The 25,907-nt window shown below is 53.1% G+C and overlaps 2 protein-coding genes across 2 annotated transcripts in view; both read right to left on the minus strand.

Moving 5' to 3' along the window:
* The window catches only part of LOC140384780 (beta-2-syntrophin-like), a 144,298-nt gene extending 139,435 nt beyond the window's left edge, over positions 1–4,863 (minus strand). Inside the window, 3 exon segments of the mRNA XM_072466773.1 lie at positions 1,982–2,288; positions 2,290–2,600; positions 4,737–4,863. Coding sequence (XP_072322874.1) covers positions 1,982–2,288; positions 2,290–2,600; positions 4,737–4,863 — 745 coding nt within the window.
* Positions 4,864–4,974: 111 nt separating this feature from the next.
* Positions 4,975–25,907, minus strand: part of utp4 (UTP4 small subunit processome component) — a 37,746-nt gene continuing 16,813 nt past the window's right edge. The window contains exons 7-14 of the mRNA XM_072517708.1: positions 18,735–18,799; positions 17,155–17,277; positions 16,715–16,871; positions 14,986–15,092; positions 14,422–14,517; positions 8,463–8,648; positions 8,130–8,240; positions 4,975–5,237 (exon numbers count right to left, since the gene is read on the minus strand). Coding sequence (XP_072373809.1) covers positions 5,121–5,237; positions 8,130–8,240; positions 8,463–8,648; positions 14,422–14,517; positions 14,986–15,092; positions 16,715–16,871; positions 17,155–17,277; positions 18,735–18,799 — 962 coding nt within the window. The 3' untranslated portion in view covers positions 4,975–5,120. The remainder of the gene's footprint in view (positions 5,238–8,129; positions 8,241–8,462; positions 8,649–14,421; positions 14,518–14,985; positions 15,093–16,714; positions 16,872–17,154; positions 17,278–18,734; positions 18,800–25,907) is intronic.

A 25,907-nucleotide genomic window follows, 5' to 3' on the forward strand; every position in this document is an offset into this window, starting at 1 on the left:
GGTGTCGGGGGGCAGGGGGGTTTGGTGTCGGGGGGGCAGGGGGGTTTGGTGTCGGGGGCAGGGGGGTTTGGTGTCGGGGGGCAGGGGGGTTTGGTGTCGGGGGCAGGGGGGTTTGGTGTCGGGGGGCAGGGGGGTTTGGTGTCGGGGGGCAGGGGGGTTTGGTGTCGGGGGGCAGGGGGGTTTGGTGTCGGGGGGCAGGGGGGTTTGGTGTCGGGGGGCAGGGGGGTTTGGTGTCGGGGGGCAGGGGGGTTTGGTGTCGGGGGGCAGGGGGGTTTGGTGTCGGGGGGCAGGGCGGTTTGGTGTCGGGGGGCAGGGGGGTTTGGTGTCGGGGGGCAGGGGGGGTTGGTGTCCGGGGGGGCAGGGGGGTTTGGTGTCGGGGGGCAGGGGGGTTTGGTGTCGGGGGCAGGGGGGGTTTGGTGTCGGGGGGGGGGGTTTGGTGTCGGGGGCAGGGGGTTTGGTGTCGGGGGGCAGGGGGGTTTGGTGTCGGGGGGCAGGGGGGTTTGGTGTCGGGGGGCAGGGGGGTTTGGTGTCGGGGGGCAGGGGGGTTGGTGTCGGGGGGCAGGGGGGTTTGGTGTCGGGGGGGCAGGGGGGTTTGGTGTCGGGGGGCAGGGGGGTTTGGTGTCGGGGGCAGGGGGGGTTTGGTGTCGGGGGGGGGTTTGGTGTCGGGGGGCAGGGGGGTTTGGTGTCGGGGGGCAGGGGGGTTTGGTGTCGGGGGCAGGGGGGGTTTGGTGTCGGGGGGGGGTTTGGTGTCGGGGGGTGGGGGGGGGCTTGGTGTCGGGGGCAGGGGGGGTTTGGTGTCGGGGGGGGGGTTTGGGTGTCGGGGGGCAGGGGGGTTTGGTGTCGGGGGGCAGGGGGTTTGGTGTCGGGGGCAGGGGGTTTGGTGTCGGGGGGCAGGGGGGTTTGGTGTCGGGGGGCAGGGGGGTTTGGTGTCGGGGGGCAGGGGGGTTTGGTGTCGGGGGGCAGGGGGGTTTGGTGTCGGGGGGCAGGGGGGTTTGGTGTCGGGGGGCAGGGGGGTTTGGTGTCGGGGGGCAGGGGGGTTTGGTGTCGGGGGGCAGGGGGGTTTGGTGTCGGGGGGCAGGGGGGGTTTGGTGTCGGGGGGCAGGGGGGTTTGGTGTCGGGGGGCAGGGGGGTTTGGTGTCGGGGGGCAGGGGGGTTTGGTGTCCGGGGGGCAGGGGGGTTTGGTGTCGGGGGGCAGGGGGGTTTGGTGTCGGGGGGGCAGGGGGGTTTGGTGTCGGGGGGGCAGGGGGGTTTGGTGTCCGGGGGGCAGGGGAGTTTGGTGTCGGGGGGCAGGGGGGTTTGGTGTCAGGGGGGGGCAGGGGGGGTTTGGTGTCCGGGGGGCAGGGGGGGGTTGGTGTCGGGGGGGGGCAGGGGGGTTTGGTGTCGGGGGCAGGGGGGTTGGTGTCGGGGGCAGGGGGGTTGGTGTCGGGGGGCATGGTGGGTTTGGTGTCGGGGCAGGGGGGTTTGGTGTCGGGGGGCAGGGGGTTTGGTGTCGGGGGGCAGGGGGGTTTGGTGTCGGGGGCAGGGGGGTTTGGTGTCGGGGGCAGGGGGGGTTTGGTGTCGGGGGGGGGGTTTGGTGTCGGGGGCAGGGGGGTTTGGTGTCGGGGGGCAGGGGGGTTTGGTGTCGGGGGGGGGTTTGGTGTCGGGGGCTTGGTGTCGGGGGCAGGGGGGTTTGGTGTCGGGGGGGGTTTGGTGTCGGGGGGCAGGGGGGTTTGGTGTCGGGGGGGGGGTTTGGTGTCGGGGGGCAGGGGGGTTGGTGTCGGGGGGGGGGGTTTGGTGTCGGGGGGCAGGGGGGGTTTGGTGTCGGGGGGCAGGGGGGGTTTTGGTGTCGGGGGGCAGGGGGGTTTGGTGTCGGGGGGCAGGGGGGTTTGGTGTCGGGGGGGCAGGGGGGTTTGGTGTCGGGGCCGAGTGGCCGGAGTGTGAGGGGCCGAGTGGCCGGAGTGCGAGGGGCCGAGTGGCCGGAGTGAGGCTCAGCCCCGCTTACCCTCCAGGGTCACCTCCCTGCCGGCCTTCTTGAGGGCCTGCACCGCCTGGTCGTGCGTGGCATGGCGCAGGTCAGCTCCGTTCACCGCCAGGATGGCGTCGCCCACGAAGAGGGCGCGGGTGCGCTCGGCCGCCAGGCCCCGGAAGATCTTGGAGATGAGGATGGGCATGCGGTTCTCGCGGCCGCCCTTGATGCTGATGCCCAGGCCGCCCGCCTCCTGCTTGAGCACGCGGACGGTGCGGAGGCGCTCGGCCTCTCCGGGGCCCGGCCCAGGGCTCCCCGCCTCGGGGGGCAGCAGGGCGGCGGCCCGCCAGGCCCCGGGCCGGGCTCATGTGCACCGGGCTGGCGCTGGGGCTCCGCGGGGATCCATTGGACAGCCCGTCCCAGGCCCCCGGCTCCTCGCTGCTCAGCCTCAGCCCCTCGGGCCGCAGCTCGGCCGCCGCCTGGAGCCACCCGCGGTCCCGGAGGAAGAGCTCGAGCGGCCCGGCCCGAACCGCCATCGCGCGGGGCAACCGGGAGCCAATCAGAGCGGGGCGAGGGGAACTAATCAGAGCGGAGCATGGAAGCCAATCAGAGCGGAGCCCGGGGAACCAATCAGAACCAATCTTACTCTGCTTATCTCCACATCATGGCATCCAATCAGTGCGGGGCACAGAGTGGCCAATCAGAACAGGGCTCAGACAGCCAATCAGAGCAGTCCACTACCACATCAGACCGGGGCTCAGACTGCCAATCAGAGCAGGGGCCCGGCTGCCAATGGGAGCGGGGTCTACTGGACCGAAAGGGCCCTTCGGCCCATCGTCTGTGCTGGTCAGGAACACCCAGTTCACCATTCCCATCGAGCCCTCTATCCCTCACCTTGTTGGTCCTGCCCAAGTCCATCACACAAGAACAAAATAAAAGCAAATTACTGCAGATGCTGGAATCTGAAACGAAAGAGAAAATGCTGGAAAATCTCAGCAAGTCTGGCAGCCACTGTCGGAGAGAAAAGAACGAACTTTTCCAGTCCGAATACTCTTTGTCAAAGTTCTTTGTCAAACAAAGAACAGTACAGCACAGGATCAGGCCTTTCCGCCCCTCCAATTTTCTTTCCAATGCAAAATTGGATCAAGGATTTTTTAAAAAGCTAATTATGCTAAATGGTGTTTTGGAAGATGGTGGATTTTGGAGTCCCTTAGGAACCATGCTAGGATCACTGTTTTTTGATGCACATAAATAAACTTGCATATGGAAATGTGCAGAATAGAATTTCAAATGTTGTTGATAGCGCCTAACCTGGAGGTGCAATAGGCCATGGATGGGCTAGCAGAGTAGGCAGACAGGTGGGACTGGGTTTTATGGCCTGGCTATGGCACATCAACCCCCTCTCCACCCAGTGAATGCAATGGGCCATTTAAATTGCTGTTTACTTCGGCGAGACTAAAATCCCACCAGGCAGGAGGGAGGGGCTGAAAATCCTGACCATGGAATTTAATACAGATCAATGTGAGGTGAAGCATTTTGGCAGAATAGGGAGCTGCAGGCTGAATGGTACAGTGTCTTAAAGAGGAACAGGGGGACCATGGGATCCATCTGAACAGATCCCCGAATATGCACAAAAGCAGGGAAGTCCTGAACCTTTACAAAGCTCTGGTTAGACAATAGCTAGCAGTGTCCAGTTCTGGTCACCACACTTGAGGAAGGGTACAAGGGATATTGAGAGGGTGCAGAGGGGATTTATCAGAATTGTTCCAAGGATTGGAGATTTTAGCTGTAAGGTTAGCTTGGAGAAGCTGGGGTTGTTCACCAAGCAGCAAAGGAGATTGAGGGGGAATTTGATAAATGTGTACAAGATTATGACTATTTTAGATGAGTTAGTCAAGGAAAAGTTGACGGTACAAAGACTAGTGGACACAGATGTAAGGTTTTTGGTTAAGAGATACGGCAGGGATGCAAGGAACTTTTTAATGCAGTGAGTGGTGGAGCTGGGCCTCAGAGGGTAATGGAATTAGAGATTATTAATAATATCAATAGGAAATTGAAAGAGTACTTTAGGGAAATCAACTTGTAAAGCTATGGTGACAGAGTAGGGGAATGGAACTCACTGGAACATTCTATAGAGAGCTGGCATGAAACTCAATTTGCCAAATGGCCTCTTTCTGCACAGTAATCTCAATCACACTATCACCTAAGCAGTCCTGCCCTTCAGAATGCAGGCTGTCCAAAGCTGCAATGTCCATCATCGATGCTGCAATCCCATTCTCTCTTCTTGGTTCCCTGTTAATGCAATGACTTAAAAGCATTATATTGACCTATGAGGGCCTTTCCCTCCAGTATCCACCAGATCATAGACCTCCCCCCCTTACACAGTCCCACCTCATGGTTCACATTCAGCCCCATGTTGCATCATCGCAGCTGCGGCATCTTCTCCACAACTCCATCTTCACAGCAAAAAAACAGGCTGCCTTTTCCACTGAGTTTCAATTATTCTAAGCTCCCCCAAATCAGTATCCTGAACCGCCGCTCCGCAACCGGTCTTCTCATTTTAACTGCAAAACTGTGTTCATCTTAAGACAGCCAAATGCAATTTGCAATTCCTTATTTCACTGGGACTACCATGGTTCAGCATTTCCACTCGACAAGCTGTTTTGTTATATTATAATCTGAATGAAAACAGACCCCAGGTTTTGCATCCTTCATACGCAGAAGGGTAACGTAACCAGTCGAAGCAGGAATGCCGAACACACTGTACACACTCCTGTGACGTACATGTTACATTGGAGGTTAGCCTTCCGAGTTATTGTGAAGTAATGGAGCAGGTCAACTTGGAAACCAGAGTTAAGGTTCTCCATTCGTGGGCAGCCCCAGACCCCATAATGCAGCAGGTCACAGGAGGATTTCATGGCAGCGGTGAAAGGTCAATCAGGTTCAATTCAAAGTGACCTTTGCTCCCTGAGGTTGGATTTAGAAAGTGGGGAGAGTAACACGAGTCATGCTGGACAATGCCACAGCTGTAGTTTTAATACATTTATTTCATATAAAATATTACAAGTTCAAAGCTCCAATGTAATGTATAAGAACAGTTCAGTCAGCAATCCAAAAGAACCTGAAGCTAAAGGAATAACGATAGAACTAGCACTAACTCGGTCGCAGGTTTCATTTACGTGGCAAACTTCTTTTGTCGGACTGGTGCAGGCAGCTGTGCATTAATCTCCATCACAGGACGTTCCACAACCACAAGACAACCATCCGAGAGGAGATCAACAAACAGCAGAGGCTGCAGAGAGAAAGAGGAAGATTCAGGGACTCTGACCACTGACAGCTCACTGAGAAAGAAATCTAACTGGAAAATAACACCCCAGACCAATTCCTCAACCGGAACGGTGCGTCTCCGTCCCTGCCTCGGGGCCCTGACTGAATTTCCGTCGCTGCCTCGGGGCCCTGACTGAATCTCCGTCGCTGCCTCGGGGCCCTGACTGAATCTCTGTCGCTGCCTCGGGGCCCTGACTGAATCTCCGTCGCTGCCTCGGGGCCCTGACTGCGTCTCTGTCGCTGCCTCGGGGCCCTGACTGAATCTCCGTCGCTGCCTCGGGGCCCTGACTGAATCTCCGTCGCTGCCTCGGGGCCCTGACTGCGTCTCTGTCGCTGCCTCGGGGCCCTGACTGCGTCTCTGTCGCTGCCTCGGGGCCCTGACTGAATCTCCGTCGCTGCCCCGGGGCCCTGACTGCGTCTAGGTCGCTGCCCCGGGCCCTGACTGCGTCTAGGTCGCTGCCCCGGGGCCCTGACTGCGTCTAGGTCGCTGCCCCGGGGCCTGACTGCGTCTAGGTCGCTGCCCCGGGGCCCTGACTGCGTCTAGGTCGCTGCCCCGGGGCCCTGACTGCGTCTAGGTCGCTGCCTCGGGGCTCTGACTGCTTCTCGGTCGGTGCCCCGGGGCCCTGACTGCGTCTCTGTCGCTGCCTCGGGGCCCTGACTGCGTCTCTGTCGCTGCCTCGGGGCCCTGACTGCGTCTCTGTCGCTGCCTCGGGGCCCTGACTGAATCTCCGTCGCTGCCTCGGGGCCCTGACTGAATCTCTGTCGCTGCCTCGGGGCCCTGGCTGAATCTCCGTCGCTGCCTCGGGGCCCTGACTGAATCTCCGTCGCTGCCTCGGGGCCCTGACTGAATCTCCGTCGCTGCCTCGGGGCCCTGACTGAATCTCTGTCGCTGCCTCGGGGCCCTGACTGAATCTCCGTCGCTGCCTCGGGGCCCTGACTGCGTCTCTGTCGCTGCCTCGGGGCCCTGACTGAATCTCCGTCGCTGCCTCGGGGCCCTGACTGCGTCTCTGTCGCTGCCTCAGGGCCCGGACTGCGTCTCTGTCGCTGCCCCGGGGCCCTGACTGCGTCTCGGTCGCTGCCCCGTGGCCCTGACTGCGTCTAGGTCGCTGCCCCGGGGCCCTGACTGCGTCTCTAGCTGGGGTGAAAAATTGGGGGAAGGGGCCGATACTGGGTGAGATATTTTCGAGAGGAAGTGGAGGGGAGGAATGTGTGTGTGGGGGGGAGGGGGATTGACAATTCATGGGTGTCATTCATTATATACTTTCGGAGATTGGATGGCCTTGAATATTAGCGGGGGTGGGGTGGGGGGTGGACTATATATGTTAATGATGACCATGGGCGATTCCGGATTCCTTTTTTGGGTTTTTAAAATTTGATGCTTATATTGTCATGCGGGCTGTTGTGTGGGGGTTGGTGGAAGGATGGGGTCGTTGTTGTTAATAAGGGATTTGACATTGTATCCGTTACTTTTTACTGTTTGTTGATGGGGGTAAATTTTGAAGAAAATGTGAAAAAGGAGAATAAAAATATTTTTTAAAAATAAAACAAAAGTCAGGCCAGCAATAACTATTTATAAAGCAAATTGTATTCCAATAATCAATCGGATTGCTTTGATGAAGTATTAGAGAGGATTGATGACAGTCATGGAACTGATATTTTGAATGTGAATTTTCAAAGGTTTTTGACAATGTACATAAAATTGAAACACATGGGATTAAAGGGATAGTGGCAATATGGATAGTTGTTTTTCAGGCTGGAGGGAAGAGATGTCTAATTTTCCTTTGTTTTGTGTGGCCTGTTAGCTGCACTGACTCTAAGATGAATGAGGATTGGACGTGTCCCAGGCTGTTTGATGCAGCCTTTGGAGTTTCCAGGTTGCACCTGCACAGTTTAAAGGGAACACTTAGAGGAATCATTCAATTATCTTCCCAAGAGGTTGGTGTTGGGACCGCATCAATTTTTTGATAAACATTAATGACCGGAGCAGAAGTTCAAAGTGTGAAAATGACACAAAACTGAGGAATAGAGTAAATAATGAGCAGGATAGCAAGAGATGGCAGGAGGTCACTTCCCATGAAAGACATGGCTGGTAAAATGGGCAGGCATATCACAGATGAAATTTAACACAGAATTATCAAGTGATTTGTTTTTGTAGGATAGATTTGATGCAATATAAAAGAAAACAGAGAGGCGGCATTTATCTAGCACCTTTCACCACCTCAGGTCATCGCAAACCACTTTACAGCCAATAAAATGCTTAATGAAAAGTAATGCATGAATGAGTCATTGTTTGCACAAACTACAATGTGACAATGAGCAGAAAATCTGATTTTTTTTTTTTTTTAAATTTAGAGTACCCAATTAATTTTTTCCAATTAAGGGGCCAATCCACCTACCCTGCACATCTTTGGGTTGTGGGGGCGAAACCCACGCAGACACGGGGAGAATGTGCAAACTCCACACGGACAGTGACCCAGAGCCGGGATCGAACTTGGGACCTTGGCGACGCAAGACTGCATTTATTATTATTAATAGAGGGAGTACAAAAGCTAGAAAGTTCTGCTAAACCTTTATAAATCACTTAGTCCTCAGCTGGACTTTGGTGTTCAACTCTAGGCACTGCACTCTAGAAAGGATGTCAAGATCTTGCAGAGAGGGTGCAGAGGAGATTTATTAGGAAAGTACCAGGGATGAGGGACTGCAATTATGTAGAGAGTGACTGGAGAAGCTGGGATTGTTCTTGTTTGTGCCGAGAGGGTTAATGGCTACTCAATGTGACAGACTGCACTAGTTCACATCTGAATCACTGGATGGCTTGTTCCTGTCCTGGAATGTTGTACAAGTTTCTCAATCTCACCTTGAATTTCTTACAGATTTTGAATGCATGCTCCTGGGCCTTGCGGGCTTTTCCAGACAGGCCTCTCAGTACTTCCTGGTTATGGAGATTTGATTGTCCAGTCGGAAAACGCTAGGAGAAAATCAACAAAAATTAATCTGGATCTGGAGTAGAAATGCTTCAAAGTATAAAAGTGTAAGATGGGGGAGCTGGGGAAGGTAGGTGCAGGGGAGGGGATGGTCAGGAGATCAGGAGATTGAAGAGGAGGAGATGAATTCTGCTGGGCGGGATGAGGTGGTGGGCAGGCAGGTTAGTGATGGGCTGGAGGCTGGGCATTCTGGCCAGGAGACTTACCAGCAACTGGTCAATGATACAAAACATGTATGTATCATGAATAATAAACTGTGTGGACACTTTCGGGTTAAATGTCACATGTGTGACAGGTGTATCCCGTTCAACCCAGTTTGGGTGCAGTCCCCGTTGCTGCAGGGCACGGCTCCACTCGGTGTACCTTTTCTCACTGATGCTGAATTCAAAAATCTGGGGAGAAAAATGTGGAATATCAGCCCTGAGCTAGAATGATACAGAACAGAAAAAAGGACATTTGGCCCTTTGTGTCAGCTCCTTATTTGTCTTCTTTCTTTTTTATGAATTTAGAGTACCCAATTCATTTTTTCCAATTAAGGGGCAATTTAGCGTGGCCAATCCACCTACTCTGCACATCTTTGGGTTGTGGGGGAGAAACCCACGCAAACACGGGGAGAATGTGCAAACCCCACACGGATTGTGACCCAGAGCCGGGATCGAACCTGGTCCCTCAGCGTCGTGAGGCAGCAATGCTAACCACTGCGCCACCATGCTGCCCTTGTGTCAGCTCCCTTGGTAGATTTACCCAATTTATACCACCTCCCCCAGCTCTTTCCCCAGAGTTCTGTAAATCTTTTTCCTTCAATTATAATCTAGTTCCTTTTGGAAAGTTCCTATTGAAGTTTCTTCTACCAGGTAACTCACTGCGCAGGTGTTTGCTCAGCAGGTAACTCACTGCGCAGGAGTTTGCTCAGCGGGTAACTCACTGCGCAGGTGTTTGCTCAGCAGGTAACTCACTGCGCAGGTGTTTGTTCAGCAGGTAACTCACTGCGCAGGTGTTTCCTCAGCAGGTAACTCACTGCGCAGGTGTTTGTTCAGCAGGTAACTCACTGCGCAGGTGTTTGCTCAGCAGGTAACTCACTGCGCAGGTGTTTGTTCAGCAGGTAACTCACTGCGCAGGTGTTTGTTCAGCAGGTAACTCACTGTGCAGGTGTTTCCTCAGCAGGTAACTCACTGTGTAGGTGTTTCCTCAGCAGGTAACTCACTGTGCAGGAGTTTGCTCAGCGGGTAATTCACTGCGCAGGTGTTTGCTCAGCGGGTAACTCACTGCGCAGGTGTTTCCTCAGCAGGTAACTCACTGTGCAGGTGTTTGCTCAGCAGGTAACTCACTGCGCAGGTGTTTCCTCAGCAGGTAACTCACTGTGCAGGTGTTTGCTCAGCGGGTAACTCACTGCGCAGGTGTTTGCTCAGCAGGTAACTCACTGCGCAGGTGTTTCCTCAGCAGGTAACTCACTGCGCAGGTGTTTCCTCAGCAGGTAACTCACTGTGCAGGAGTTTGCTCAGCGGGTAACTCACTGTGCAGGTGTTTGCTCAGCAGGTAACTCACTGCACAGGTGTTTGCTCAGCAGGTAACTCACTGTGCAGGAGTTTGCTCAGCGGGTAACTCACTGCGCAGGTGTTTCCTCAGCAGGTAACTCACTGCGCAGGTGTTTGCTCAGCAGGTAACTCACTGCGCAGGAGTTTGCTCAGCAGGTAACTCACTGCGCAGGTGTTTGTTCAGCAGGTGACTCACTGTGCAGGTGTTTCCTCAGCAGGTAACTCACTGAGCAGGTGTTTCCTCAGCAGGTAACTCACTGAGCAGGTGTTTCCTCAGCAGGTAACTCACTGAGCAGGTGTTTCCTCAGCAGGTAACTCACTGTGCAGGAGTTTGCTCAGCAGGTAACTCACTGTGCAGGTGTTTGCTCAGCGGGTAACTCACTGCGCAGGTGTTTGTTCAGCAGGTAACTCACTGCGCAGGTGTTTCCTCAGCAGGTAACTCACTGCGCAGGTGTTTGTTCAGCAGGTAACTCACTGCGCAGGTGTTTGCTCAGCAGGTAACTCACTGCGCAGGTGTTTGTTCAGCAGGTAACTCACTGCGCAGGTGTTTGTTCAGCAGGTAACTCACTGTGCAGGTGTTTCCTCAGCAGGTAACTCACTGTGTAGGTGTTTCCTCAGCAGGTAACTCACTGTGCAGGAGTTTGCTCAGCGGGTAATTCACTGCGCAGGTGTTTGCTCAGCGGGTAACTCACTGCGCAGGTGTTTCCTCAGCAGGTAACTCACTGTGCAGGTGTTTGCTCAGCAGGTAACTCACTGCGCAGGTGTTTCCTCAGCAGGTAACTCACTGTGCAGGAGTTTGCTCAGCGGGTAACTCACTGCGCAGGTGTTTCGTCAGCAGGTAACTCACTGTGCAGGAGTTTGCTCAGCAGGTAACTCACTGCGCAGGTGTTTCCTCAGCAGGTAACTCACTGTGCAGGAGTTTGCTCAGCGGGTAACTCACTGTGCAGGTGTTTGCTCAGCAGGTAACTCACTGCGCAGGTGTTTGTTCAGCAGGTAACTCACTGTGCAGGTGTTTGCTCAGCAGGTAACTCACTGCGCAGGTGTTTCCTCAGCAGGTAACTCACTGCGCAGGTGTTTCCTCAGCAGGTAACTCACTGTGCAGGAGTTTGCTCAGCGGGTAACTCACTGTGCAGGTGTTTGCTCAGCAGGTAACTCACTGCACAGGTGTTTGCTCAGCAGGTAACTCACTGTGCAGGAGTTTGCTCAGCGGGTAACTCACTGCGCAGGTGTTTCCTCAGCAGGTAACTCACTGCGCAGGTGTTTGCTCAGCAGGTAACTCACTGCGCAGGAGTTTGCTCAGCAGGTAACTCACTGCGCAGGTGTTTGTTCAGCAGGTGACTCACTGTGCAGGTGTTTCCTCAGCAGGTAACTCACTGAGCAGGTGTTTCCTCAGCAGGTAACTCACTGAGAAGGTGTTTCCTCAGCAGGTAACTCACTGAGCAGGTGTTTCCTCAGCAGGTAACTCACTGTGCAGGAGTTTGCTCAGCAGGTAACTCACTGTGCAGGTGTTTGCTCAGCAGGTAACTCACTGCGCAGGTGTTTGTTCTGCAGGTAACTCACTGCGCAGGTGTTTCCTCAGCAGGTAACTCACTGCGCAGGTGTTTGCTCAGCAGGTAACTCACTGCGCAGGTGTTTGCTCAGCGGGTAACTCACTGCGCAGGTGTTTGCTCAGCAGGTATCTCACTGTGCAGGTGTTTGCTCAGCAGGTAACTCACTGCGCAGGTGTTTGCTCAGCTGGTAACGCACTGCGCAAGTGTTTCCTCAGCAGGTATCTCACTGTGCAGGTGTTTGCTCAGCAGGTAACTCACTGCGCAGGTGTTTGCTCAGCGGGTAACTCACTGCGCAGGTGTTTCCTCAGCAGGTATCTCACTGTGCAGGTGTTTCCTCAGCAGGTAACTCACTGTGCAGGTGTTTGCTCAGCAGGTAACTCTGTGCAGGTGTTTCCTCAGCAGGTAACTCACTGCGCAGGTGTTTCCTCAGCAGGTAACTCACTGCGCAGGTGTTTCCTCAGCAGGTAACTCACTGCGCAGGTGTTTGCTCAGCAGGTAACTCACTGTGCAGGTGTTTGCTCAGCAGGTAACTGTGCAGGTGTTTCCTCAGCAGGTAACTCACTGCGCAGGTGTTTCCTCAGCAGGTAACTTACTGCGCAGGTGTTTCCTCAGCAGGTAACTCACTGCACAGGTGTTTGCTCTGCAGGTAACTCACTGTGCAGGTGTTTGCTCAGAACACCTCTGGTTCTTTAGCCAATCATCTTAAATTTCTGCTCTCTGAACACGTAGAACATACAGTGCAGAAGGAGGCCATTCGGCCCATCGAGTCTGCACTGACCCACTTAAGCCCTCACTTCCACCCTATCCCCGTAACCCAATAACCCCATCTAACCTTCGGAACACCCGGAGGAAACCCACGCAGACACGAGGAGAACGTGCAGACTCCGCACAGACAGTGACCAGCGGGGAATCGAACCTGGGACCGTGGCGCTGTGAAGCCACAGTGCTAGCCACTTGTGCTACCGTGCTCTGGTTTCTTATCTTTCTGTCACAGGATGACGAGTAGTTTATCAAAGTCCCTCTCGACTTTCTCTGCTCCAAGGACAACAATTACAGCCTTTCCAGTCTCTTTACAATAATCAAATTCCCTCATCCCAGGTAATATCCAAGTAAATTTTCTCCACTCTCTCTCGCTCTCCTGCCATTCTTCCAGACGTTCGGTGCCCAGAATTGAACAAAATGCAGCAGTTGAGGTCGAAACAAAATTTATCACACCTCCGTGAGAAAACTCAGGAACGATTATCTTCTCAACCTGTCCTGCCACCTTCAAAGATTTGTTTGGGTGCACCCCCAGATATTTCCAAGGCTTCAATGCTCTTCCAAAAAGGTAATACCCAGAATTGGTACAATACTACAGCTGTGGCCTGAGCAATGTTTATAAAGATTTAACAGAATTCCTTCATACTGGGTGCCTTTATTAATAAAGACAAGAATCCCATATACTTCTTGTAAAGTAAAATGGGGAGGCTGTAGTATTCTCAGTGGGCAAGTAATCCAGAGGCCCAGGGTAATGCTCGGCAGACCCGGGTTAGAATCCTGTCAGGTGGTGAAATTTGACTTCAATTTAAAAAAAATCTGGAATGAAAAGTCTAACAATGACCATGAAACCATTGTTGTAAAAATCTATCTGGTTCACAAATGTCCTTTAGGGAAGGAAATCTGCCGTCCTTACCTGGTCTGGCCTGCATGTGACTCCAGACCTACAGCAATGTGGTTGACTGTTAATTTCCCTCAGGGTTGTGCAATAAATGCAGCCCAGCCAGAGGCACCTACATCACATGAATGAATGAGGGTAGCACGGTGGCACAGGGGTTAGCACTGCTGCCTCACAGTTCCAGGGACCCGGGTTCAATTCCTGCCTCGGGTGAATGAGTGGAGTCGGCACGTTCTCCCCGTATCTGCGTGGGTTTCCTCCTGGTGCTCCGGTTTCCTCCCACAGGTTAGGTGGATTGGCCACGCAAATTGCCCCTTAGTGTCCAAAAGGTTAGGTTATGGGGATAGAGGTGGGCAGTGGGCCGAGGTAGGGTGTTCTTTCAGAGGGTCAGTACAGACCTGATGGGCTGAATGGCCTCCTTCTGCACAGTAGGAATTCTATGGTTCTTCCCCCTTGCCCATGTTGCTGCGACACTTTTACAATTGCACCATTTTGTTCATTTTGCCCCTCATTCTTCTGTCAAAATTTATTTCATAGAATTTACAGTGCAGAAGGAGGCCATTCGGCCCATCGAGTCTGCACCGGCTCTTGGAAAGAGCACCCTACCCACGGTCCACACCTCCACCCTATCCCCATAACCCAGTAACCCCACCCTACACTAAGGGCAATTTTGGACAATCCACCTAACCCGCACATCTTTGGACTGTGGGAGGAAACCGGAGCACCCGGAGGAAACCCACGCACACACGGGGAGGATGTGCAGACTCCACACAGACAGTGACCCAAGCCGGAATCGAACCTGGGACCCTGGAGCTGTGAAGCATTTGTGCTATCCACAATGCTACCGTGCTGCCCCGTATCACTTCACACTTTCCGGCATTAAAGCTGCTGTGCCACGTGTCTGTCTCTCCCTGGGACACAGTTCCTGAAGGTGCTGGCTCTCACTGGGGGACAGTTCCTGAAGGTGCAGACTCTCCCTGGGACACAGTTCCTGAAGGTGCTGACTCTCACTGAGGACAGTTCCTGAAGGTGCTGGCTCTCACTGGGACACAGTTCTTGAAGGTGCTGACTCTCACTGGGACACAGTTCCTGAAGGCGCTGACTCTCACTGAGGACAGTTCCTGAAGGCGCTGACTCTCACTGGGACACAGTTCCTGAAGGTGCAGACTCTCACTGGGATACAGTTCCTGAAGGTGCTGACTCTCACTGGGATACAGTTCCTTAAGGTGCTGACTCTCACTGGGACTATTTTGTCTGTCTGGCTGTCTCCTCCTGAAACCTATTACTTTACTCATTGTTTACCATGTTGCCAGGTTTTGGGTCACCTGTTAAATTTTGAAAGGATAGCAGAGAATGTGACAGCCCGGTCCACAGATTGGACGCCATCAATGTGGACTGTGTTCACACTTGCTACAGATGGTCATACCTGGTGATCTGCATGAACAGTGATCAGGTTGTTGGTTTGTGGATTAATGGCGATGGCAGTGGGGAGTTGGTTATAGACCGGAACTGTGCAGTAATGCTGAAAGGAAGAGGAATCCATCAGTGAAGAGTCACAAGCCTCACCCAACTCTCCCTCCCCACCAACATCTACCCCTCCTTCCCCTCCCACTCCATGCCCCCACCCTCCTGACACCACCTCTTGCCCCATCCTCCATCTCCTACTGATACCAGCACCTGCCTGAACACCTGTGTCAAGCCCCCCCATACCATTAATCAACCTGTCACTGCCCTTTACCTGGCCATTACCTTGTTACCCCTCATTAACCTCCCCCATCAACACTCCCATACCCAACCTTACCTTGGGTTATTAGAGGGGATAACACAAGTACCCTCCATCACTATAAGCTCATACTCAGCATTACCCTCCATCACCGTCCCAGGTATTGCCAACTCTGACCCTCACACCCAGGATTACATCTCTGCCACCCTGATAAATCAGCTCTGTCACCCCCTTACATTGTCATTAGCTGATGAATTTAGTCCCCACCTTTAACTGCTTCAGGTTATAGATGCTGATTTCACAGCCGTAATTCGCAGCTGCCAGCCAGTTACCATCTGCACTGGCTGCTAACAGGTGAACAGCCTCGAGGGAATCTACAGAAACAAAAAGCGAAAGTCTATATCTGACACAAAAAAAAACAAAAGACCATCCAAATTTGTTCAACAGTCTCCCAGTGAGAGTCAGCGCCTTTAGGAACAGTCCCCCAGTGAGAGTCAGCAACTTCAGGAACTGTCCCCCAGTGAGAGTCAGCAGCTTCAGGAACTGTGTTCCAGTGAGAGTCAGCACCTTCACGAACTGTCCCCCAGGGAAAGTCAGCACCTTCAGGAACTGTACCCCAGTGAGAGTCAGCACCTTCAGGAACTGTCCCTCAGTGAGAGTCAGCACCTTCAGGAACTGTACCCCAGTGAGAGTCAGCACCTTCAGGAACTGTCCTTCAGTGAGTCAGCACCTTCAGGAACTGTCCCCCACTGAGAGTCAGCACCTTCAGGAACTGTCCTTCAGTGAGTCAGCACCTTCAGGAACTGTACCCCAGTGAGAGTCAGCACCTTCAGGAACTGTCCCTCAGTGAGAGTCAGCACCTTCGGGAACTGTACCCCAGTGAGAGTCAGCACCTTCAGGAACTGTCCTTCAGTGAGTCAGCACCTTCAGGAACTGTTCCCCAATGAGAGTCAGCACCTTCAGAAACTGTACCCCAGTGAGAGTCAGCACCTTCAGGAACTGTCTCCCAGTGAGAGTCAGCACCTTCAGAAACTGTACCCTAGTGAGAGTCAGCACCTTCAGGAACTGTCTCCCAGTGAGAGTCAGCACCTTCAGGAACTGTCCCCCACTGAGAGTCAGCACCTTCAGGAACTGAGTCCCAGTGAGAGTCAGCACCTTCAGGAACTGTCCCCCAGGGAGAGTCAGCACCTTCAGGAACTGTCCCCCAGTGGGAGTCAGCACTTCCAGGAACTGTGTCCCAGTGAGAGTCAGCACCTTCAGGAACTGTACCCTGGTGAGAGTTCGCAACTTCAGGAACTGTGTCCGCCAGGGAGAGTCAGCACCTTCAGGAACTGTCCCTCAGTGAGTCAGCACTTACAGGAACTGTACCCCAGTGAGAGTCATCACTTACAGGAACTGTTCCCCAGTTAGAGTCAGCACCTCCAGGAACTGATCCCCAGTGAGAGTCAGCACCTTCAGGAACTGTCCCCCAGTGAGAGTCAGCACCTTCAGGAACTGTGTCCCAGTGAGAGTCAGCACCTTCAGGAACTGTGTCCGCCAGGGAGAGTCGGCACCTTCAGGAACTGTCCCTCAGTGAGTCAGCACTTACAGGAACTGTACCCCAGTGAGAGTCAGCACTTACAGGAACTGTTCCCCAGTTAGAGTCAGCACCTCCAGGAACTGATCCCCAGGGAGAGTCTGCACCTTCAGGAACTGTCCCCCAGTGAGAGTCAGCACCTTCAGGAACTGTCCTTCAGTGAGTCAGCACCTTCAGGAACTGTCCCCCACTGAGAGTCAGCGCCTTCAGGAACTGTCCCCCACTGAGAGTCAGCACCTTCAGGGGAGCACGGAATGTTGGCATGACACAGTTTGAACACGTGCAGAAGGAAGTATCCTGACATTGACAGCCAAAAGGGGATAATTTCTCATGGCCCAGTTCAGAGACCATGGCCTTTACACGTGAATGTTAAGCTGGGTGTGGAACTTGCAACATCCAAAACAGTCTGAGGAAGCTCACCGGATTTGGATGTGAGGGTGTGTGTGCGTTTGGAACTCAGCGTCACTAGATCCACGACCTGAATGCGATTGTAATCCGAAGCAACAAACAGCTGGGCAGAATGAGCAGAAAACAGCAACTGATGAGCCGGCTGCAGAGTCTTCACAAATCGCGAGGCCTGTGGAAGGGAAAAGGTGTACACAACCAGAAATCACTTGTACACCATCCTCACCAACTCACTCAGGACCCCACCAACTCCCAGCCCAACCTATATCCATCAAACCGCTTGTCTCACACACACACAAAAACGTTACATAGATCGTGTCTCACACACACCTCCCCCCCCCCCCCCCCACCCCACCTTTATTCAAACCAAGTTGCAATATGACAACACACCTCAAAAATCCTCCCACCACCTCACACTACAATTTTCTATCTCACAACCCTGACATCTGGCCTACCGCATTAACTGTGACTGAATCATTTTCATACTGCAGTCGATAAAGACGGACTCTGTAGATGGTCGAGAATGCAATCCAGGTCCCACAGAGAGAGAGCGCACAGCACCGTATGTGGTCACAACCCTACATAGGAAAAGTGACAAGACAGAACCAAAATCAGCACCAGCAGACTAAGCCCAGTACCGGCACACGCTGGGAGTGGGTTAGGGTTAGTGAGCTCAGTTCCTGCACACACTGGGGGGTGGGTTAGGGTTAGTGAGCTCAGTACCGGCACACGCTGGGGGGTGGGTTAGGGTTAGTGAGCTCAGTTCCTGCACACGCTGGGGAGTGGGTTAGGGTTAGTGAGCTCAGTTCCTGCACACGCTGGGGGGTGGGTTAGGGTGAGTGAGCCCAGTACCTGCACACGCTGGGGGGTGGGTTAGGGTTAGTGAGCTCAGTACCGGCACACGCTGGGGGGTGGGTTAGGGTTAGTGAGCTCAGTACCGGCACACGCTGGGGGTGGGCAAGGGTGAGTGAGCCCAGTACCTGCACACGCTGGGGGGTGGGTTAGGGTTAGTGAGCTCAGTACCTGCACACACTGGGGGGTGGGTTAGGGTTAGTGAGCTCAGTACCGGCACACGCTGGGGAGTGGGATAGGGTTAGTGAGCTCAGTACCGGCACACACTGGGGGGTGGGTTAGGGTTAGTGAGCTCAGTACCGGCACACGCTGGGGGTGGGCAAGGGTGAGTGAGCCCAGTACCTGCACACGCTGGGGGGTGGGTTAGGGTTAGTGAGCTCAGTACCGGCACACGCTGGGGAGTGGGATAGGGTTAGTGAGCTCAGTACCGGCACACGCTGGGGGGTGGGTTAGGGTTAGTGAGCTCAGTACCGGCACACGCTGGGGGGTGGGTTAGGGTTAGTGAGCTCAGTACCGGCCCACGCTGGGGGGTGGGTTAGGGTTAGTTAGGGTTTCTGAGCCCAGCACATTTAAAGTATTTCAGAGAAGTTTCACTCGGGTAATTGAGGGGATGCATGGGTTGTCTTATGAGGAATGATCGAGCAGTGTGGGCTTATACTCATTGGAGTTTAGAAGAATAAGACATGATCTGAGAGAAACATGGAAGATTCGGACAGGGCGTCACAGGGTGGATACTGTGAGGATGGTCCTTCTCATGGGGAAATCTACAACTGTGGTCATAGTCTAAAAGTGACGGATCTCCCAATCAAGACAGAGTTAGGAAGAATTTATTTTCTTGAAGGGTGGTTCATCTTTGAATGCAGTTAAAACGAAGTTAGACAGATTTCTGATCTACAAGGCAGTTATGGGACAGGCAGCAGAATTTGTTGTTAAGGCCAAAAATCTGATACTCAGACCAGCCATGATCCAATTGACAGGCAGAGCAAGTTCGAGGAGCAGACCGGCGTACTCCTATCCCTATTTCTGTCAGCATAGAGGGGCGTGACTCCCAGAGTGTGCACTGTGCAAAGGATGTCAAGCTATGTTTATCATGATATCACAAAAACATCACACAGACCCAATCAGTGTTTAAAACATCTATTGCTAAAGTCAGTGCCAAAACTGTTCAGTTCTTCCCACACACCTTGTTTTTTAATTGCAGAAGTTTCACTGGCTTTTTGCTGATTGGGAGGATATCCCCAGGATTTCCTAAGACAGTGAGGAAGAGAAAATACATTATGCAGCATAAGTGAAATTAAATGAAAACAAATCTGGACAAACTGGACAGACGCATAGCACAAAGTCCACAAATAAATGGGAAAATATTCAACGCCAGCCTGATGTGGGACAGGCCTAGAATCACTGCAGGAATGAGGAGCGGCAACAAATTTGTGCTCTTTGAATGAGCCAAGAAATTAATCTCAAATGGGCCAGAGACAAATGTATATTTAATTGGCTCCTGAGTTTAACACAAGGCATTATTTGCGTATGAAGATGTGAAGTTTAGACATTGAGGTTTACAATGTACAGGGTCTCGACTTACACAGTGAGGGTGGACAGAAGCGGAGACTGTAGGGCAGCACGGTGGCGCAGTGGATAACACTGCTGCCTCATGGCACCGAGGTCCCAGGTTCGTTCCCGGCTCTGGGTCACTGTCCGTGTGGAGTTTGCACATTCTCCCCGTGTTGCATGGGTTTCGCCCCCACAACCCAAAAGATGTGCAGGGTAGGTGGGTTGGCCACGTTAAATTGCCCCTTAATTGGAAAAAATGAATTGGGTACTCTAAATTTTATTTAAAAAAAGAAACGGACTGTGATGGTGTTAAATCCCGGTCAATATTAATTTTTTTAAATAAATTTAGGGCAGCACGGTGGCGCAATGGGTTAGCCCTGTTGCCGCTCGGCGCCGAGGTCCCAGGTTCAATCCCGGCTCTGGGTCACTGTCCGTGTAGAGTTTGCACATTCTCCCCGTGTTTGCGTGGGTTTCGCCCCCACAACCTAAAGATGTGCAAGGTAGGTAGATTGAACACGCTAAATTGCCCACCTCTGGGCCTCACCCACCTCAATCTGCGCCCCCAGACCTGCCACCTCCTGCCCCTCCACACTCGGGAACTCAAGCTGGTCCAAAAAGTGTCTCATTCCCTCTTTCTCCTCCGGGGGTTGGGATTTGTACAGCCTCTCATAGAATGTCTTGAACACCTCGTTCACTTTCCCTGCTCTCTGCTCCACCTTTCTCGTTTTGTCCCTAACTCCACTAATCTCTCTCGCCTCCCCCCTCTTCCGAAGTTGTTGGACCAGCAACCGGCTCGCCTTTTCCCCATATTCATATTGTATCCCGTGACTTCCTCCACTGTGTCTCTGCCTTTCCCGTGGTCAGCAGGTCAAACTCCGTCTGTAATCTTCGTCTTTCCCTGTATAGCCCTTCGTCTGGGGCCTCCGCATACTTCCTATCCACCCTCAAAATATCCCCTACTAATCTCTCTCTTTCTTTACACTCTTGTTTCCCCTTGTGGGCTCTGATGGAAATCAGCTCTCCTCTAACCACCGCCTACAACGCTTCCCATACAACTCCCATCTGGACCTCCCCATCGTCATTGACCTCCAGGTATCCATTGTCATTGACCTCCAGGTATCTTTCGATACATCCCCTCACCCTTCCGCATGGGCCAGAGACAAATGTATATTTAATTGGCTCCCTCGTCCGCCAGCTGGACCGGTCCAGCCCTGGGTCAAGCACTGTGTTAAAGTCCCCCCCCATTAACAAGTTTCCCACCTCCAGGTCCGGGATACGTCCCAGCATTCGCTTCATGAATCCCGCGTCATCCCAGTTCGGGGCATATACGTTCACCAGCACCACCGCCTCACCCTGCAATCTGCCACTCACCATCACATACCTGCTCCCACTATCCACCACTATGGTCTTAGCCTCGAACGATACACGTTTCCCCACCAGAATTGCCACCCCTCTGTTTTTCGCGTCCAACCCTGAGTGGAATACCTGTCCCACCCATCCTTTCCTTAGTCTAACCTGAGCCGCCAACTTCAGGTGCGTCTCCTGGAGCATAACTACGTCCGCCTTCAATCTCTTTAAGTGCGCAAACACCCTTGCCCTTTTAATCAGCCCATTTAAACCTCTCACATTCCACGTGATCAGCCGGGTTGGGGGGCCATTTACCCCCCCCCCCTCGTCGACTAGCCATCCCCTTTTTTAAACCAACTCCTCACCCAGGTCTCACGCACCCATCTGTCCCCCAGACGGCGCCCGCCCGTCCCGACCACCTCGTCTCTTATCATCTCCCCCTTACTCTCAGCAGCAGCAACCCAGTTAATCCCCCCCCCCCGCCCCCTAGATCCCCCTCTAGCTTGATTACTCCCCCCATATTACTTCCGGAAGTCAGCTATCTCAGGCTGACCTCGGCTTCCCCCTTTCATCCTTTGACCTCCCTGCGTGTGAGGCTCCCTTCCTTCCTGCGCCCTTTTCCCCGCCATAGTTTCCATAGCGCGGGAAAATACCCGCGCCTTCCTCTCGGCCCCGCCCCCCCTAATGGCGCAGTTCCCTCATTTCCCTTCCCTGTCCCCTTTTCCACCGGCGCCCACATTTCTTCATGTCCCCCACATCGAGGGGAGAAAAATTCCCCGTCCAACATTATTATACATTAGCCCTCCCCTCTCCCCACTTTACATTTCTGTGCCACCACCTCGCTACCCCTCTCCGGGCAATTTCTCAAGTCTAGTCCAATTTCTCTTCCTGAATAAATGTCCATGCCTCCTCCGCCGTCTATGTTTAGCCCCTTTGACTGGAACCATAACTCCAATCTCACCACTTTGCTCTTCCCTCATGTCCTTTTATTTACTTGACAAATACTCAGCAAATTCCCGTTTCAATGATGTTACGGGTTGCTGCGACAACGGTTACTTATCGTAAAGTATTCCATTGGCAAAAAAACTAGTCTAACCCCTCCCTTCTCCCCTCAGTCTACCCCCTCCCTTCTCCCCTCAGTCTAACCCCTCCCTTCTCCCCTCAGTCTAACCCCTCCCTTCTCCCCTCAGTCTAACCCCTCCCTTCTCCCCTCAGTCTAACCCCTCCCTTCTCCCCTCAGTCTAACCCCTCCCTTCTCCCCTCAGTCTACCCCCTCCCTTCTCCCCTCAGTCTACCCCCTCCCTTCTCCCCTCAGTCTAACCCCTCCCTTCTCCCCTCAGTCTAACCCCTCCCTTCTCCCCTCAGTCTAACCCCTCCCTTCTCCCCTCAGTCTAACCCCTCCCTTCTCCCCTCAGTCTAACCCCTCCCTTCTCCCCTCAGTCTACCCCCTCCCTTCTCCCCTCAGTCTACCCCCTCCCTTCTCCCCTCAGTCTAACCCCTCCCTTCTCCCCTCAGTCTAACCCCTCCCTTCTCCCCTCAGTCTACCCCCTCCCTTCTCCCCTCAGTCTACCCCCTCCCTTCTCCCCTCAGTCTAACCCCTCCCTTCTCCCCTCAGTCTAACCCCTCCCTTCTCCCCTCAGTCTACCCCCTCCCTTCTCCCCTCAGTCTAACCCCTCCCTTCTCCCCTCAGTCTAACCCCTCCCTTCTCCCCTCAGTCTAACCCCTCCCTTCTCCCCTCAGTCTAACCCCTCCCTTCTCCCCTCAGTCTAACCCCTCCCTTCTCCCCTCAGTCTAACCCCTCCCTTCTCCCCTCAGTCTACCCCCTCCCTTCTCCCCTCAGTCTAACCCCTCCCTTCTCCCCTCAGTCTAACCCCTCCCTTCTCCCCTCAGTCTAACCCCTCCCTTCTCCCCTCAGTCTAACCCCTCCCCTCAGTCTAACCCCTCCCTTCTCCCCTCAGTCTAACCCCTCCCTTCTCCCCACAGTCTAACCCCTCCCTTCTCCCCACAGTCTACCCCCTCCCTTCTCCCCTCAGTCTACCCCCTCCTTCTCCCCTCAGTCTAACCCCTCCCTTCTCCCCTCAGTCTAACCCCTCCCTTCTCCCCTCAGTCTAACCCCTCCCTTCTCCCCTCAGTCTAACCCCTCCCTTCTCCCCTCAGTCTAACCCCTCCCTTCTCCCCTCAGTCTAACCCCTCCCTTCTCCCCTCAGTCTAACCCCTCCCTTCTCCCCAGTCTAACCCCTCCCTTCTCCTCTCAGTCTAACCCCTCCCTTCTCCCCACAGTCTCCCCCTCCCTTCTCCCCACAGTCTACCCCCTGCCTTCTCCCCTCAGTCTACCCCCTCCCTTCTCCCCTCAGTCTAACTCCTCCCTTCTCCCCTCAGTCTAACGCCTCCCTTCTCCCCTCAGTCTAACTCCTCCCTTCTCCCCTCAGTCTAACTCCTCCCTTCTCCCCTCAGTCTACCCCCTGCCTTCTCCCCTCAGCCTACCCCCTCCCTTCTCCCCTCCCTTCTCCCCTCAGTCTAACCCCTCCCTTCTCCCCTCAGTCTAACTCCTCCCTTCTCCCCTCAGTCTAACCCCTCCCTTCTCCCCTCAGTCTAACTCCTCCCTTCTCCCCTCAGTCTAACTCCTCCCTTCTCCCCTCAGTCTAACTCCTCCCTTCTCCCCTCAGTCTAACCCCTCCCTTCTCCCCTCAGTCTAACCCCTCCCTTCTCCCCTCAGTCTAACCCCTCCCTTCTCCCCTCAGTCTAACCCCTCCCTTCTCCCCTCAGTCTAACTCCTCCCTTCTCCCCTCGGCCTATTCTTGTGTTGCCAATTTATCAACCATTGGAAAGAAACATTTATTTAATGATTAAAATGAAATAGAAAATAATTCAGTAAGGAACCAAGTTGAATACAGAAATAAGAGAACTATAAAGTAAGAGGGGCGAAGTATGTCAGATTAGATTAACATGGTGTCATTGTGCATCAGTCGCTGAAAGTAAGTGCGCAAGTACAGCAGGCAGTAAAGGCGGCAAATGTTATGCTGTCATTCATAACAAGAGGATTGAGTACAGGAATAGAGATGTTTTACTACAATTGGATAGGGCATTGGTGAGGCCACACCTGGAGTATTGGGCGCAGTTTTGGTGTCGTTATCTGAGGAAGGATGTTCTTGCTACGGAGGGAATGCAGCAAAGGTTTACCAGGCTGATTCCTGGGATGGCTGGACTGTCATGAGGAAAGACTAAGTCGGTTACATTGAACATAGAAAATACAGCACAGAACAGACCCTTCGGCCCACGATGTTGTGCCAAACCTTTGTCCTAGATTAATCATAGATTATCATTGAATTTACAGTGCAGAAGGCCATTCAGCCCATCGAGTCTGCACCGGCTCTTGGAAAGAGCACACCTACACCCTATCCCCATAACCCAGTAACCCCACCCAACACTGAGGGCAATTTATCATGGCCAATCCACCTAACCTGCACATCTTTGGACTGTGGGAGGAAACCGGAGCACACGGAGGAAATCCACGCACACACGGTGAGAACGTGCAGACTCCGCACAGACAGTGACCCAAGCCAGAATCGAACCTGGGACCCTGGAGCTGTGAAGCAATTGTGCTATCCACAATGCTACCATGCTGTCCTTAAGAACAAATTAATCTACACTATAGCATTCTACCGTAATCCATGTACCTATCCAATAGCTGCTGGAAGGTCCCTAATGTTTCCGACTCAACTACTTCCACAGGCAGTGCATTCCATGCCCCCAGTACTCTCTGGGTAAAGAACCTACCTCTGACATCCCCCCTATATTTTCCACCATTCACCTTAAATTTATGTCCCCTTGTAATGGTTTGTTCCACCCGGGGAAAAAGTCTCTGACTGTCTACTCTATCTATTCCCCTGATCATCTTATAAACCTCGATCAAGTCGCCCCTCATTCTTCTCCGTTCTAACGAGAAAAGGCCTAGCACCCTCAACCTTTCGTCGTAAGACCTACTCTCCAATCCAGGCAACATCCTGGTAAATCTCCTTTGCACCTTTTCCAAAGCTTCCACATCCTTCCTAAAATGAGGCGACCAGAACTGTACACAGTTCTCCAAATGTGGCCTTACCAAAGTTTTGTACAGCTGCATCATCACCTCTCGGCTCTTAAATTCAATCCCTCTGTTAATGAACGCTAGCACACCATAGGCCTTCTTCACAGCTCTATCCACTTGAGTGGCAACTTTCAAAGATCTATGAACATAGACCCCAAGATCTCTCTGCTCCTCCACATTGCCAAGAACTCGACCGTTAACCCTGTATTCCGCATTCATATTTGTCCTTCCAAAATGGATAATCTCACACTTTTCAGGGTTAAACTCCATCTGCCACTTCTCAGCCTAGCTCTGCATCCTATCTACGTCTCTTTGCAGCCGACAGCAGCCCTCCTCACTATCCACAACTCCACCAATCTTCGTATCGTCTGCAAATTTACTGACCCACCCTTCCAACTCCCTCATCCAAGTCATTAATGAAAATCACAAACAGCAGAGGACCCAGAACTGATCTCTGCGGTACGCCACTGGTAACTGGGAACCAGGCTGAATATTTGCCATCCACCACCACTCTCTGACTTCTATCGGTTAGCCAGTTCGTTATCCAACTGGCCAAATTTCCCACTATCCCATGCCTCCTTACTTTCTGCAGAAGCCTACCATGGGGAACCTTATCAAATGCCTTACTAAAATCCATGTCCACTACATCCACTGCTTTACCTTCATCCACATGCTTGGTCACCTCCTCAAAGAATTCAATAAGACTTGTAAGGCAAGACCTACCCCTTACAAATCCGTGCTGACGATCCCTAATCAAGCAGTGTCTTTCCAGATGCTCAGAAATCCGATCCTTCAGTACCCTTTCCATTACTTTGCCTACCACCGAAGTAAGACTAACTGGCCTGTAATTCCCAGGGTTATCCCTAGTCCCTTTTTTGAACAGGGGCATGACATTTGGCACTCTCCAATCCACTGGTACCACCGCTGTTTAGTGAGGACGAAAAGATCATTGCCAACGGCTCTGCAATTTCATCTCTTGCTTCCCATAGAATCCTTGGATATATCCCGTCAGGCCCGGGGGACATGTCTATCCTCAAGTTTTTCAAAATGCCCAACACATCTTCCTTCCTAACAAGTATTTCCTTGAGCTTACCAGTCTGTTTCACACTGTCCTCTCCAACAATATGGCCCCTCTCATTTGTAAATAGAGAAGAAAAGTACTCGTTCAAGACTTCTCCTATCTCTTCAGACTCAATACACAATATCCCGCTACTGTCCTTGATTGGACCTACCCTCGCTCTAGTCATTCTCATAGTTCTCACATATGTGTAAAAGGCCTTGGGGTTTTCCTTGATCCTACCCGCCAAAGATTGTTCATGCCCTCTCTTAGCTCTCCTAATCCCTTTCTTCAGTTCCCTCCTGGCTATCTTGTAT

This window comes from Scyliorhinus torazame, chromosome 10, assembly GCF_047496885.1.
Source record: "Scyliorhinus torazame isolate Kashiwa2021f chromosome 10, sScyTor2.1, whole genome shotgun sequence".
In the NCBI taxonomy this organism is placed as follows: Eukaryota; Metazoa; Chordata; class Chondrichthyes; order Carcharhiniformes; family Scyliorhinidae; genus Scyliorhinus; species Scyliorhinus torazame.